The following is a 17,018-nucleotide window of genomic DNA, read 5'->3' as shown; positions in this document are numbered from 1 at the left end:
AGCAAGAGAGGTTCTGACTCCTGAGGTGCTTGAGGGCTTTTTTCGAGCTTTCACAGCACCCAGTGACTCGAGAAGCCAGCCCCACTGCAGAGCTTATTAGGAAAATGCCAAGCTTTACATCTCTTACTTGTCTTACTCACATGAATGTTTTGATTCACTTTCAGATGTGTGGCAGCAGAGGGGTTGTTCAGTCAGCTGTCCTGTCCCTTCTGGAGTGTTTATGGTGGCTAGGCTGCTGGGAAGAAGAAAAATGCTAGAGCGTAAAGGATGGGTCCTTGTCTTCCATCTTTTCCTCTCACTAAATATTTTCCTAAGTGAACAACAGCCCCCCAAATCAGTGTGAATTAAACGCATGACAGCTCATACATTAATAACAACAAGGGAGTCAACTGAGGTAGGCAAGATGAAAGCATGGCTGGAATGGCTTAACCCTGCCACATTGGTTTGATCTCTTCCCTTGTGTCATGGAGTAAGCACATAGTAATGGAAAAGTTGGTTGCTGGTATAAATAACTTTTTATTGCTGTTACAAGAAGTATTTTATAACAGCAGTGGGTCATATGGGATACTGGTGAGATTTTCCTACAGCTACGAGAGCAGACCTTCCCCAGTTCTCCTCCAAAACTACCTCTCTTTGGAACATGGGTCAAGGGAATTGATATTATCTAGACTGTATTTAAGGTGGGAGAGCACTCTTGCTAGCATCATAGCTGGCCGCTGACTGCTTCTGTCAGTTTTGTGCCTACAAAGGGTTTGGAACAAATTAATACAATGTGAAAATTATTTCTGGCCAGACTATCATTTTGACCACAGGTTCCTAAATTTCCTGAAAAATTGAAATGCAGAAAGGCCCATTTGAAGGAAAGGAGACAATTAACTAACTGCTTGAATAAAATAGCAAAAGTTAAACCACCTCATCTTTCCTCTTCACATCTCAGTAGAGGTGACACTTTTTGGAATGAGACTCCACCTTGCATCTTTCTGGAGGGCAGCTTGACCAAGGAGTGTGGGAAGACTGAGGTCACAGATGCTTTATTCTTACATATTTAGGTAGCAAAAATGTTTTATGAACATTAGAATGAATTGTTCTTTTCTCTTTTTAGTACCGTATCCAATCTATTCTCAAAAATGTTTTTCTCAAAACTGGGGGGAAATACTTGGGTGAGCTACAGTGCATGAATGTGTTTAATACAATGTTCTAATCAGGTTTCATTCATGCTAATAACCATGGATCTTAATAAAGCTCTCTTGTAATTGACAGTGTTTGATAGTTTTGCTTTTAAAAAGTGATTATCAGTAGCACAGATGCAAACTCTTTCTGTTTTAAGAGAAACTAGAAATAGGTTGTTGAACTCAGCTACTACAATATTTAGATGCTGAAGAGCTGACTTCATCCATTGATTAAAATGGAAGGAAAACCTTGCTTATAATTAAAAAAATCTGGTGATAGTAATCTGAGAATCTCTTGGTGAAGAATTATCAAAAGTTAGGTCTCTCTTCTTGAAAAGAAACCGCTTCACAAAGCAAAGAAAACCTCTGTTTGCCTACATCAAGTATGTTCTCTAACTTCGTATAGTATATCTGGAAGTTTAACAGTGTTACTTAAGTCCTGGTGATAAAACAAGAAATAATTAAAATTATAAGTTTTTAAATTTAAGTTATGCATGCTTACAGTGATGTACCAACTGTTCCTCTTGTTTCAGAAAAGTATCCGGTATCTTTTATGACCAGCAGCCCTCTAGCTGGGATGCCCTGTCTTGAATTCTTTCTTCTTTTGAATTCTCACCTTTCCTACAGCATGGCAGCTAGCTACACTTTCTGCATGGATATTCTCCTATAATTTTAACCTTTTACAATACAATTAAAGTGGTTACAAACTTGAAATGGAATCTTTGCATTAGCTTGAGACTCCTCATGCTTTAAGGAGAACGTAAAGTGAGGTTGTGTGTGGTTTTTGTTTTGGTTTCTTTTAGACTTCGGCTGAATTTTTATTAGCTAAGGAATTTCCAACAAGCCCTCTGCTGCTCCCAGCAGATTGATTTAATCTGTCAGCCATTGAAATCAAGAATTTGGAAGGGTTTTTGAAGAAAAGTGTAGGGTATGTAGTGACTTCCAAAGAGCCTTTTTGTTCTTTGGTTCATCAAGTTATGGTTGAGCAACTGAGTATTCTAAAGGAAGAGAGGCTTTGTTTTCAACCTAGTTTTTGACAGTGAGAAATAAAAAGGTGAGAACAGACTCTAGAAATGCTAGCAGCAAACTAAAGAAGTTGGTAGAAGTTTGGATGAAGGAAGAGGAATTTGAAAACTTCATCTATAGAAACATCAGCTGGCACATCTACTGTAGGAAGAAGCAGCGGTCCTTGAATGCATCTGAAGGATGATGTAGGAGACTTCCAGGAGTATTTTACCCAGTATGCTAAAGCACAGAGTATAAGAATTGGCTTGTGTAGTGTGGGGACTGCCAGTAATAACTTTTGCTTTTTGGCCTCTTCCTGATCTATGATTGCAGTTCTACCATAGCAATCCTAATCACGCTGCAAAGAGGAAAGTTTTGATACTGGGATTTCTGTATGCAAGGAAAGAGAAGCAAAGTAGCAGAGATGACAGGGTGTTTGGGGCTTTAATAGTGAACAAGTGTCGATCTGAGGCAGTAATAGAGTAGTTTTAATCAGGTAATGCAGTGCTGACAGCTAGTCAGTTTTCCTGGCTTCGTTTTTAAGGGTAGCTGGCAGAAAGCAAAGCGTTCAATTCATTATCTTCATTAAAATCCTAAATCTTGTGCCATGCACTTGATGGTGCTCCACATCACATAAGGAAGCGTTCTGTGGTTGTGCAGATGAACTAGACCCATGTGCGTCTTTCAAAGGACATATTTCTAACAAGGAAAGAGGGGTTCCCAAAGCAACCCCAACTTCACAGCCTGCTTTCAAGCTGTGACTTGGCTATAAAAATAAATAAATAGACAGACTTTCTCTACGCAGAGACTTGGCAGACAGCTTTTTCCCTAGAGATAAATTTGATTTGCAAAATTAGAAAAATCTGTTGTTACATAACAACTGTAAATTTTATTTATATATTAGATTATTGGTTCTAGATAGACTTTTATAGTTATGCGATTCAAAAATATTGATGTGGGGGGGAAGTCTGACAAGGCAAGTAGCCTTCAATGTAACTCTATTTTTTTCCTTTTATTTTTTCTTGCCCTGATGCTATTAGTCACCAAATCTATGGAGTCCTTACAGAAACTAAAAGCAAATCTCTAGGAGTATTTGTTCAAAATCAATATCTTTTTAGTCTTTAGAGTGTATATGTTTTTTTTCTTTGTGTTCTTTCTTGGCAATATATACAGAGGTAGTGAAAGTAAGCATAGCTTATTTTTAAGCTTTCTGTTTTTCTCTGCATTGTCTCTTTATTCATCACAAATGATAGATGGATGAAACTATGAATTTTGGTGATAGGATGGTTTTAGTTATTAGCCAACAATCTTAATATAGTATGCAGGGAGAAGGTTATTGAAAAGTAAATATTCTAATAAGTGAATATAGTCTTCATGATTCTGTCTCTGAGAGTAAGTGTGGGCTTAAGGGGAGAATGAAGAATACGGACATCTTACCTGTCTGTGTTTACATCTGCATTCAGATGATATGGCCCTTGATCCAAGAAACCTCCTCCAGCTAGGAAGTAGTCAGAAAAGAGGCCATAGATGCTGGACTTCTGGGCTATATTTCAACAGTGGGGTAAAAGTATCCTATACTTGGTCTGCCTTTTTCCCAGAATTAGTTATGTCTGTCAGAAGTTAAAGTACATCTGGTCTCTTTATGGATACCTTAGTAGCTTGTGTATCAAGTTCCTTCTAACAGAAGGAGATACAGTGGAACCCACCCAAAAATGTCCAGATATTTAACAGTCTATTTATTGCCATTTACTGAGCATGCTGAAATTCTTCCAGTTCTTCTTTGGCTGCTTTACCAGAGCAAGAATGCTCCCATATAAACATTTTAAGTTTACATCATGGATGTCTTTTTGTCTGCATTGTTTTTAATTTTTTTTCCTAACTAATTTAATTTTCTTCCCTTTTATTTCCCTAATAAAAGGTGACGCTCTTCTTTCACCTTCAGCCCAAGAGTTCTTTTGTCACAGATTATGCAGACATTGGGTAATTTCTGTAATATTCCAAATATCATGTAGGTCATGACTTGACAAATTTGTCAGCATGCTGTATGGACAGGTATACTTTTGCTAGTTTTCGTGGTTGTTGAGTGTGCCAGTAACTACTTGAGTATTTTGGGGTTTGTCTCCCTTCATCCACCCCCCCCCCCCGCTTTCTGACACCTCCAGTTGAATTTGTATCTTTACTCAGACCTGTCTATGCTGAGCATCCTCAAGACATAAACTTTGCTTTATATATGAATTTAAGAAAGTTTAAATGCATGATTTTCATTCATTAACTCTGGAAAACTTGGTCATATTTCTGAAGCCACTTGAGACCCTAAAATACTGGGACTGATATGTGTTACAGGTTACCTCATGAAATTTGTTATAATAAATCATAAAATGAGAAGAATAATGTTATTGAAAAGCCAATTGAAAAATAATATTCAAGATTGTTTGTTATGCAGATTTCTTGTTTGTTTAGGCCTTGTTACTTTTCTTGCCAGACCCATTCATTATAGCTGAGTTGTCTCTCCATCTAACTTCTTAATTTCTAAGCTGAAAACTGGGAGTGAGACTAGCTTTCTAATTACAAGAAAAGTGGAAAGTTGTTTTGTTTGGATTTCAACAAATTCAGTTTAAGGTCAGATTTTTTTTTTTCTCTTTAACAATGTGTGCTCTATCTTTTTGTTCCTAAAGGCATATTTTCAGCAATTTGGCTTAACTCCATGGCCATTGGGGTGGAATTCTTTATCTTGGCTTGATATAAGCAAGCTTTCACAGTATGTATGTGTTAGTGTCTGACTTTGTGCACAGGAAAATATAATCTTTTTGTCAGGTGGTTTCTGGTTCAATGAAAAAAGGTTTTGGTTGGGGTTTTTTTTGTGTATGATAACCAGCTTGGTAACTTCTGAGAAATACAGGCTTTCAATATGAATAATTGTCTATCTAATTGCAACAATAGTAAACAACAACCTGGCTATGTAGCTAACATGTTTCTATGGCAGTTTCAGGAAAAATTCAAATCTAATTAACATGAGGACAGTCTCAACATAAGTATTATGACTTCTTTCTCATTCAGTGGACAGGAAGGATAATTGATTACTTACCTTCAGGTATATTATTCTACAGTTTCTTGAAATCCCGTTAAGTTGATTTGTCTTGCTAAAACTAAAATAATACCTAGTTATCTCTCCCGTTAGAGTGTTTTGATGCAAAGAAGTTATTTTGTTTCATCATAATTGAAACCTGAAGAGCAGAACATGCTTTTACATTCTCTTAAAATGCAGTCTTTCAATGCAGATAGAGTAAGAAGTTTTGATACTAATCAATGTAAAGGCAAATTCACAAACATATATTACATTGTTTCAATAACAATTTCAAGAGTTTAGAAAATGAGACACAAAGCTGATGTGAGATCAACACAAAGTTACAATAATTCATTTAAACAAGACTTGTCTTAATCAGTGTATCTTAGGTTCAGTTCCTGTAAAATATGGCCTGTATTGTAACAGATATTTTGCATAATTAAAATAACAGTTGAAGTAAAAGTTCAAATTCATTTTTCCATGTGAACTTAGAAGAAATTACAATTGGGCTTTTTTATGATTTGGTGATTAAGTAGACAAGTGGTGTACTTCATGGGTACCATAATAGTTAACACCTGTTTCAACTGTTTTATATTTGTATTGGATGGAACCTCAGCAATCCAATATATCTTGAAAAGCAAAAACCTAATATAAAATATTTCACGGTATGGAAGAAATTATAATAAACAGAGTATAGCTTAAAATATAAAATGCTTATTATGCACATTTACATAGCCTTTCGTCTGTATTTCTGAAACCAATGTTACCATTTTGTGTAAAAATAATCCTAGTTTTTGTGAAGGTCAGTTAAGTGATTATTCAATACCATAAAATAAATACTGTTTCTAAGAAAACAATATTTCCTGAGTAGCAGAGGTCAGCAGAAATGAATCAATTTGTCAGTCAGAAAGTCAGTATGTTGTATTAATTACCATTTGGTTTGTGGCTTCTCTCAGATCTGCTTTGGGGACAGGGACCATTGGCAGAAGGGTGGAGTGGTCTCCGAAGGCGGGTAACCAGGCATGGCTTTCCAGAGCACATCTGGAAATCTTATCAAAGCACTGATGCTTTCCTATTTCTCATTAGAGACACTGTTAAGCTGTTGTCATTGCACACGTTTAGTTGAGTTCAAGGAGCACTTTCATGGACTTGGTAGCACTTTGCTGTAAAATAGCACTGTTAGAAAGTTAGCTGCTCTTCTCCCACTCGGGTCATATTTGTGGTGCCTGGTCCTGCTGGCGGAGGAGCCTGTGGTTCTGGAGAAGACTTACAAAGTGATAGTTTTGTTTGCTACTGCTTCTTGAAGCTGTGGTTCCCTGAACACCTTCAGCTGGCATATGTCAGAGCTGTCAGCTGAGTGAGGCCCAAAAATCTCCTTCCCTCTGCCCTTCCCAGCTAAGTAAGACTGAGGGGCTATTCCAGTAAATGCTACTTTTTCTACCAAGTATAAAACTAGACCTGGTCCCTGCCATGGCTGCGCAGAAAGCCATGCCATCAAACAGAGGAGAGAAGCACAAGGTGGAAGTGAGCAGCACAGGCTCTTTCCTTTGGTGGCTGAAAGTGTTCTTACAATACGAAAGTGTCTGTCTTCCACAAGTAACTACTTGGACTTGTCTTTTAAAAACATTCTCACAGCAACTGAGGGTAGTGGGGCTCTAGTGACCTGCATCTATAGCAAGAAAGCTCTAAAAGTGTTTTTTAATCATTATTTGAAGTGGAATTTAGCAAGCCATTTGATAACTGCACATGTTGTATAGTATTTTCTAGATCAGGATTAGTGATGGTAACTTAAGTGCTAGGCATTAGCATCACTTCGTAATACTGGTATGGTATTTCGAAGTTGTCAATTTCATTTATGAAGTCATTAAATGCAAAACTTTGTCAATTAAATGTGAAAGCTTATTTCAAATTTAGTGACGAGATTTACATTGTGCCTTCCATGCAGCACCACTACAGCACTGCCGGCCCCCTCAGCCTCCCACAAAAGGGTGTTTGAGAACTTGGAAATTTGCTACTTTCTTCAAAAAGCTTGGTTTCATATTAAAATTTTAATATTAGTAAGATTACTAAAATAATCTGCCAGGCTACATCTGTCAGATGTAAATATTGGGAGCTTCTCGATATGATATTTCAAAGATGAGATTTATTTTGAAAGTCAGGGTTAATACCCTCAAGATTTGTTTAGAAAGAAGTTGAGCTTATGATGCAGTGACCTAGCAGACTTTTCCCAAACACAAATTAACACTTCCTTTTATCTCAGTTTATCTGATTTGAGGTGAACCTCAATGACTTAATAAACTGCAGCTCGTTGTAGTGAACACTGTAAAAGGTTTCCACTTTTAATGACTTGTGCATAAATTTCATAACTCTGGAATGCTTCTCTTGCTCATTTCCCTGCAAAACATGCTGGTTTTGTTGTTTGAACAAAATCTGTTTAGCCTTTCAATTATGAAAGAAATGGATAAATTTCCCCTTGTGTTTGGCTGTTTTCAGAAGTGCTAGAACTGTCTGTGCCTGCTTTGGAGAGGAAGAAAGGCTTCAAGATAATTTCATGTGAATAGTATATGTTTCACACACGTTGGAAACTTTTTTAAATATAGGTACTTGGTTTGGAGGTAAACATAAGTTAAAAGGTGTGTAGTTGTGGATAGCATCCCAAAATTCATAAACTACTGATGAAATTTCATTTTTTCTTAACTGTAATTTCTCCTCATAGAAATAAGAAAGCAGCTTTTTTTTTTTTTTTTAGGAAGCAGCTAAAATAAGAGTAAACCCATAAAATTGGTACAAAAAGTTATATCAAGAGGAGGGAGGGCAAAAGGAGAAAATAGCTAGAGAATAGCTAACCTGGAAGGAAACAATATACTGCTTCACGTAGTTTATCTTCAAATTTGTAGGCATTTTCTCTTTGAAAGATATCATCCTATGTGTAACGCAGTACTTTAAGCTGCAATTCTGAGCATCTTTTTTTCATTATTTTATTCAGTACATAATGGAGATGGTAATGAATAGATCACCTTAATATACAAAAACTATTTTATAAGAAAAACGAGAAACCTCATCATGGATTAAATAGTGCTGTATCATGGAGGTGAAGTGACAAAATATTAACATATTGCAATATGTTGTTAATCATGTGAAGAACCGCTTTAAGGTACAGAGACTGTAAACTTCAGTGACTTTTCAAAAAAAACCCCACCATACAGTCTTCCCTGCCTTTTTGTAGATATCCTGAGACCTGACAAATGAATTAACATAAAGCATATCTTATGTGCTGAAAAGCTATAATTAAAGACCATATCTCTATAGTATGGTGTAACAACTAAAACCGCTGATTATTAACTAAAGATGTTTCTAAAGTGCCATTTGTTCCAACTTCTCTATTCCCTATACTGTTTTGGTTTTTTCTGTGAACCCAGTTTAGGATATTCTCATTCCCTCTTCTTTACTTTGTCTGTAGTTGTTGGAGTGCTTCTGTTGTGCCATACAGTTGTTGGTGGGGCCAAGCTGTAAATCAGGTCACCAGAATGATTCAGATTAAAAATAAACCTACAATAAAAAGCTTGGAATTTGCTTTGTCAGCATTCTGTTTAAATGCCCTGCAGAGCATCACTGCTATTATCTAAGCCATCTCTTGTTTGTATTCAGCTTAAAAATCGTGTATTTCCAGCTGGAACAAAATCTGTCTATTCTCAAAACTGCAACTTCAGCCTCACATCTGTCATGTTCTCATCTCCAATTATCTCCTGTACCCTCTGATTAAAAGCATGTTGGTCCCATGTTTCACTTGAAATAGTGTGGTGGTACTCCTCATTTCCCAAAAGTGTTTCATAGCTATTCCTGAGTTAACGGAAAACTTGTAAAACAACATACATCTATGAAGTGGCTGCTGTCAAAAGAAAGTTGTGTTTTTCTGCTAGTAGCTGTAGCTTGTAAATCTGAAAAACTGAAATCTTCCCCAATTGTTTTTTCTCGTTCTAAAAAACCTCATTCTGGTGAAATGTGGACCAGTTTACTCTTTTCTTCCAGGCACTTGCGGGTTTTGAGGCTGAGGAGGGCTTTGTTTTCTTCACAGAATCACAGAATGATCTAGGTTGGAAGGGACCTTGAAGATCATCTAGTCCAACCTTTAACCTAGCATTGGCAGTTCCCAACTACACCATATCCCTAAGCACTATGTCGACTCTATTCTTAAACACCTCCAGGGATGGGGACTCCACCACCTCCCTGGGCAGCCCATTCCAACGCCTAACAACCTGTTCTGTAAAGAAATGCTTCCTAATATCCAGTCTAAACCTTCCCTGGCGCAACTTGAGGCCATTACCTCTTGTCCTATCACTTATTACTTGATTAAAGAGGCTCATCCCCAGCTTTCTGTGATTTCAGGTAGTCTTCTCAGACTTGTGGAATTGCGGAGTCTGGAATTGCTCTGCAGCAAGACGGCTGCTTGACAGGCTTCATTCGCTGCCTCTGCCCTGACTATACTTGAGTTAAATAACATGAACTTCTGAACTGTATTAGGTAAAAACTCCTGGTGTACACTTTTGCCATGGTATTTAAGTGTTACTGATATTTTGAGAAGCCTATTTCAAATATAGTGACACTGCTTCCTCTGGGATAGAAAAAGTCATCTCATGCCTTGAGCCTGTATCTGCTCGGTTGCATTTCTTCTTAGGTTGTGTTAGCTGAGTTAATGTTAACTTAAGAGTTTGGAACTGCTTGTGGAATTGAAAGAGTGGGGAGAACTACGTACCTGAAACAGAGTTTTGAAGTCAGGGTGATGGGGTAACCTAGAGGTTTGTTTTGCATGTAAGAAATACAGAAAAATGATGATGATAATGAGCTTCCTCAGTAATCCAGTACCATTCAGGAAACTTTTTGCACTTAGAGTTTGATTTGGAGGCATCCCTTTCTTCAAGGAAAAGGAAATTATCCTCTTCTTACTCAGCTTGAGTTACTGTGTTTTGAATTGGTTGCTAGGTCTCAGGTTGCAACAGAGATAAGCTACTATATAAGCTATATGCGAAGAGTTGTATCATTTTAAGTGAATCATTTACATTACTAAATTCACAATTATGAATTTAAATACATGTGGGAGATAATCCATGCCTTAATTCAGGTCTTGCTCTTGAAATCACTGAATTATGATTGCTTCTTGTAAGCTTTCAAGCTGTGTTCAACAACCATGTTTTGTTCTGCAGTTGTGGTGTTATCGGCACTGTTTTTGAAAAGTACTCTGAAGGCATTATACTCCGTTTACACCCTACATGTATTAAGTTATTATTCACTCTTCCTTTTGTTAGTGTTTCCTATTATGTAAATACAAATGTCCTAGTGTGACCAGTACAGCCCTAGAGTACAGGGAGCAATTCAGTGCGCTGGCATGTATACCTCTGGCGATGCCAGTTTTCCCTGTTCATCCTCTCTAAAGCTGAGGACCTGGGACCCTCCATGCTTGGCCCCTTGCACTGCAAGAGGTGTGTGTTGGGTGTGAGGAGGAGGGTAGTGTTCTCTGTTGTCCCTTCTCCAAATAGGATTGGTGTCAAGAGTGGTTTCTGATGGTGTTTCTCTTCACAAAGTCAAAGTTTTCACCTTTCAGCCTTTGATTTCCTCGCCTAAGAGCATGAAGATCTCTTAGTTTTTCCCTGATTAACAAGTGCTTCTTTGTCCCCAGTTGTCAAGCCCTACCAGTAGCCACGTTCAGTACCACTCTTAGCTTTGAGTCAGCTTTCCTGAATGTCATTCTCAAGTGTTCAAATGTGCTTATGCCTCTGGTTTGTACAATGCCACCATTTCTAGTGGAAGTATCTGGGCTCGCCTTTGTTTCAGATGTAAATGAATGTAGTAGCTCATAAACATTGGCTGGTGGAAAGTACATGTTGCAAAATTTCATGGGATAACAAGCAGTTGAGAAAGAAAGGAATATTCAGCAGCACTAATAAGTATTTAGATTCTTGTGGTGCTTTCAGTTTTGATAAACCAAATAACAGTAGCTCTATATTTCACTTCAATATAAAAATAGCAGAATAGAGGAAAAATATTTTAAACATGATTCTAGCTTACTGTAATGCTTATTGTTTTGGTTCTAATTTTTAATCTGATATAGCAAATCTTGTGCCCTCCTAGCTTTCTTTTGATCCTCCTGTTGGTAGAATTACATGGCAAAGTATGCAGTGTGAATAAATCACTCGACTTACACAACCATATTTACTTTGTAACTAGAATATGTATCAGTATATTATAGCTCTAGTATGCAAATACAGACATCTGCTTGGATTCCATCCTTAGCAAGTGACTTGCAAATGGTTGTTCCAGGTATTAGTCAGCTGTTGACAAATGTTTATTGCTCGAGAAAAGGCTACCCAGAGTTAGAACTTCACAGTAGCATGTACTCATTGATAATCTATATATGTAAGCCTGTAAATTTTCTCCTATGTATTTGGTAACCAGATCCTGCTTTTGTTTTACAGCTGCTGCAGAGGGCAAAGGGAAAAGTGGGGAAGACTTTTTTCAGAAGGTAAGAAAGGTACTTTAATTCTATAACATCAGTTGACTAGAGGAAAAATAATGCCCATTGCTCACTCAGGAGATCAACTAATTGAGCTTAATGAGCAGTTTCCACTGTATTGATCAAACTTTTAAAAATATTTTGTCACTTAATGTGTCTACTAACCTCAGCTGTGCATGGAATGTGATGAGGAATGGGGTTTTTTGGTGTATGCTACTGTCATTCATGCACAACTTAATTATTATTTAACTTAAAATATCAAAATATGCATTGTGAAAGCTTATTTTGCTTAATAGCAGGGGGTTTATCTAGATGATGATGTGAGGTGGTCTTAAGGTTTTTATGTCTATGGATACATGCTACATCCTGTTATTGAAAAACTGGCATGAAACTTATTGTGATATCCCTGAAAGCATAAATATTTGGTTGAGAAATGCAAAGGCCTTTTAAGAAATGCACAATCCACAGAATGATTCAATAAAGTTTGTGGTTAGACAGAGGCACGGAAGGACTGGAAAAAAATAGTCCTGCAGCAACTAAACTACAAAGAGAAACATGGTCAAGAGCAATGACTTTTAAATTACTTTTGCAAAGCAACATTTATTTTTTTCAAGAATAGTATGTAAAATATTATTTACGAGCTATGTTAATGAAGATCTGCATACAGTATGCTAATAAAAATGATGAGCTGTTTTGTCTTTCTGTACTATTTCATGTTGTATACTGAAATGTCTTGAAACTCCTTTTTGACTGGTGGTCAAGCAGTTTGCTGTAATATTCATGTTTTCTTCGTATTTATAAGTGTTACTTCAAAAAGTCTCTCTTAGATGTGAAAGAATACTTTATCCTGCATGAGGTTGTCAGATGCTTTGATGAAGGCTGGATGGGAGGAGTATATATAGTGCTGAAAATGCTTGTTTTGGAAAGTATTTTATAGGAGTCTTCAGATTATGTTGCTCTTGACTGATAACGAGAGTTACTTTTCTGAACATAGTGCTTGTGCTTAACTGTCAATATTGGTGTGCTCAGAGAGGAATGTGTCTAATTCTTTTTTAAGATTTTATCAAAATGCATGGGGTTTTTCTACTTGCTGAAAAAAAGCTAAGCCATAGTAGCATATACTTCATTCTACGCATCATCCATTTTACAACTGTTTTTTACACTTGTATAAATCTGCTCATAATTCTTGAAGTTGTGGACAAAATATTTCCTCTGTGTGGGATTGAGTGGCTTATATATTTGATGAGTATTTGGATACTTGATTATTTACTGTAGATATAATGGCCCTTAGAATTATGTAGTTATTAGTGTAACAGCAAAAAATACAGTTTAATAGGAAAGTGAAATGTGCTAGAACTGTGTGTGAATAAGAGTACACTACTTATCCATATTGATAATAGATGTAGTGACTATTTTGGCATTATGTTGTCATATGTGCTTAATTATTATATAGGCACAGGGTGGATGCTGCAATAGGTTAAAGCTGCTTCATTTTGACTGGCATTCTTGCAATCTCATCAACTCTATAGTTTAGATTACCGAAGTTTCTAAGTACATACACAATACTACAGCTAATAAAAACAGATGGAAACTATCTTTGCGACTTTTCCTTTGTTCAAAAAAATCTTTGGACAGTTGCTCATTGCTTACTCACCGTCTCTGTCTGTGCAATTTCCTTTAATCAGGGTTAAGCTTTTTCCTTTCTCATGTGAAATGAATAGGGCAGAGTTTCTGGAGGTAAAATGAAGATTTTTCATGTGTTCCATGTTGTGTAGTGAGGAAGAAAGTGATTTGTAGCATTAGAAACACATGGCAAACTAAGGTGGCAAGATACTTTCAGAAACTTAATATGAATTTGAAGCTATAGTAAATGCATTTTTTGAAATAGTTTTGAAAATGACACTTCAGGGAGTTATTGGCAGGCTTTTGAGTGGAATGGGGAGGGAAAGTGCATTGTTTAAGAGACACATCAAGAATGGAGGGTGTAATTTGCATAAATAATGCCATGTATAGTATTTTCTGACAAAATCTACTCTCAACGTGTTGAAATTTTTGTTGGGTGGAAGGGGTGTGTGAGGTGGAAGAAGTTTTCATATGAATGCTGAAATGACAGAAGTAATGAGGGAAAGATTCAAGAAGGTGATTCTGTATGTCAAAACATGCAGACCAAGGGGGAGGAGAGAGAAGGCTGGTAGTGGAGGGAGTGAGACAGTGCTGACTTCTTGCAGCTGGCCCTGTAAGTGGCTGCTGGGTCTTGCTTGGTGGCTGATCAATGGGGAACAGTGCTCAGTTCTTTGTTAGCTTGCCCTCAGGAGAAGCAGAAGTTGCTTATGCTTTCAGAGCTGAGCTCAAAGTCAGGGACTCAGCCTGGATTGTTAAGCTACACGTGTATGCTGTAATGAATCTGTCATGCCTCTAGAGAAAGTTAATACAAGTTTTTGTTGCTAAGTAGTCTTTTACTGGTCTTCAGACATGTGAGCAAGTGGTATTACTTGGATTTTCATAATTAAGCAGACTCTCAGTGGATGTGAACTGCTCCTATCAACTTTTAACTTTCAGAGTTTAATAATAACAATTTAAATGTCAAAATGCATTATTTCACTGAGCAATTTAGGAGAAACAAGCACATGTTCTGCAGTTGATGGTGGAGTTACAAAATAAGCCCCAGTTCTTGACTGCAAGGGGCAAATTAAGCTAATGCTTCTGCCCTGTCATGGTGGGGAAGATCAAGTGATGAAGTGCCCCTTCCTCTACTCCTGAATTAAAGTGAAAAGTAGATAAATGTTTTTTGGTAGTGTCACTTTGAAAATTCTGAAGATTTTAGCGTACTTCCTTCTAATATTTCTAAGTTTTAGTACTGCTTCAAAGGGGGAAAACCTAACATAGTCTAATGTGGATTTTTCAAAACCACTGAGAGCTGCTAATAATTTAGCAATAAATAAATAATGTGATAGTTTTCTTTCTAGAGCCCTCTGATCTGCAGTTCAGTGACAGGTAATCTTAGATAAACACCTATTGGTTTGCTGTTATGTTACATACTATTTATGTAAAAGATGTTTGTGGATCCTGCTTTATATATTATTGTCCTAATCTATTCTGTGAGAGTAACACATAACATGAAGTTATTACTTGTTCTTGATCCAAAGCCTATTTTCAGTTGATGATGGAATTTTTCCATTGAGTTCTATAACATCTGGTTCACGCCTCATAGGCAAGCAAGGCCCTTCCCAGACAAAGCCAGGACGTTGTTCCAGGAAACGTATAATTTATGTAGCACTATAGATATGCATGGCACTCTTATATAAAATGTAAGAAGGTGGTGGATCTCTGCCCTGAAGAGTTCATAATCCAAAACAGATGAGGGTCAGCCACGTGAAAGGAGGGGAGTTTAATGGATAATTTCTGTTTTGCTTTTAATTCTTGTGTCATCAAGTCTTTTTTTTCTTAAACATTTGGAAATCTTAGTACTGATAACCTCTCATTCTGAAATTTCTCAGGGCAAGAATATATATCTAGCCTTATCATGGGACTGTCAACAGGACAGTGGGCGATAGGCGAAGGTTGTGGGTTTAGTAGAAGTTGGGTGGAGTTCTTGGTGTAATGTGGGACTGCATGTGCAGAAGGTAGTGACTGGAAATCATGCACATGTGCTCTGCCCAAGTGCTTGACTCTAGGTCAGGTGTAAGCTGCTTATTTCAGCATAATTCAGTGTGTATGTGCTAGTCATGGGCTTTTGGAGTATTTCTGAAGGGGCATCTCAGCTCTTCCTTTCAAGAGTTGGTTTGCAGAATTTGGTTTTGTGGAAAGCACAATGTACTACCAGCCAGCTGTAACTTGTGGGTTTTATTGTTTCTGAATGTTGACCTTATTGAAGTTTTGTGGTGGTTTTTTGTTTGTTTGGGGTTTTTTTAATCAAAGAGAAATGGTGTTTTGTAGGAATATATTCATTTTCACAGTTGCAGATATTTAGGGTTTTCTAGGATATCACTGGATTCAGGCAAAATGTGTGTTTAAATGTTTGTGCTTCTCTTGACTGCAGACTGTTATTCCCTGATGCAGATGTAATCATGCTTGGAAGTGTGAAGATGCAAATGGGCAAATGTTGCATGTGTGTACCAAAATCTCTTCTGTTAATTATTAGGAGTTTAGGAGTGTAAAGGAAGACTAAGGTTTCCTTTTTTAATCTTCCTTCCTGTCCTTACATGCAGCATGTTTCATCTGTAAGTTCTTATTGTATTAAATGAGTAGCACCTGAAAAGTTACTGAGGTCATTTTGGAAAGCTGTATTTGGTGAAACCATCCTTTAAAAGGAGTTGTTCTTCCAGTATAGATATTGGAAACAGTAGCAGCAAAAGATTAAAAAAAAAAAACCAAAACAAAACCCAAACCAAAAAACCCCACAATTATTTGAAGATGTGAAAAATAGGTATATCTAACTGCATCTTTAATCACCTTTCTGTTAAATTTCTCTTTGTATGCAGTCGTTATTAATGAATATACATTACTTCTTATTTGTTTAAGGCTCTGGCAGCAAAGGCTGTAAGGAAGCTGCCTCAATCTCTGTTTGTTTATCTAAAATGGTAGAAGACCTTGTTTTGCAACATCCTGTGTTTTCACTGGAACTTTGAAAAATGCTTGTTAGGTTAATCTGGGGCAAACCTTGTAATTTATGCAAAATTCCTATGTGTGAATATATTGATACAATGATTATGTATACATGAATGCTTTTGTAAGTATAGCTAGTATATGCTGATACAAATTTAACTAAAAGAGTTACGTTTTTCTGTATGCAATGGGTCAGACTGAAACTTGGTTGGTCTTCCTTTTTAATCTCTGAACATGAAATGTGTAGGTAGAGCTTCAAATGTGAATGGCTTAAGGCATTTTCAGGCATTAAAAAATATTAATAATTGACCTGAGAATAAGATGTCTCAGGCTGATTATTATCCATGTTCAGCAGTAACTTCTGAAGGGCCTTCCATGTGTCTTCATCCATGACTCTTCTGAACTGCCTACTTAAGTTTCCTAAGGCTATGTTACCATTTCTGATGGCAACTGCTCAGCTATTGTTTTCTTCCAGTGCTATTTATCTTGCTAGTGAGATACAGTGAGTTCAAGGTTATACATTATCATGGCTTTTGTCTATTTCAACCACCAGTGCACTTTTGAACTGTAGAAGCTGGTTCCACACCTTCCACTTTTTCTGGGTAGAAATCAGGGTCTGCATTAGCATTAAAATAACCTCTTGATGTAGAGTTTGGCTCATAGCATG

At 37.0% G+C, this 17,018-nt stretch overlaps 1 protein-coding gene across 4 annotated transcripts in view; it reads left to right on the top strand.

Annotated features, from left to right (window-relative positions):
- The window catches only part of BICC1 (BicC family RNA binding protein 1), a 115,160-nt gene that overhangs the window by 26,492 nt on the left and 71,650 nt on the right, over nucleotides 1-17,018 (top strand). For all 4 annotated transcript variants that reach the window (XM_074874403.1, XM_074874402.1, XM_074874401.1 and 1 more), the window contains exon 2: nucleotides 11,709-11,755. In XM_074874403.1, the coding sequence (XP_074730504.1) occupies nucleotides 11,709-11,755 (47 nt within the window). The remainder of the gene's footprint in view (nucleotides 1-11,708; nucleotides 11,756-17,018) is intronic.

The sequence above is a fragment of the Strix uralensis genome, chromosome 7, assembly GCF_047716275.1.
Source record: "Strix uralensis isolate ZFMK-TIS-50842 chromosome 7, bStrUra1, whole genome shotgun sequence".
NCBI lineage: Eukaryota > Metazoa > Chordata > Aves > Strigiformes > Strigidae > Strix > Strix uralensis.
This window is presented reverse-complemented; position numbering and strand designations above follow the sequence as displayed.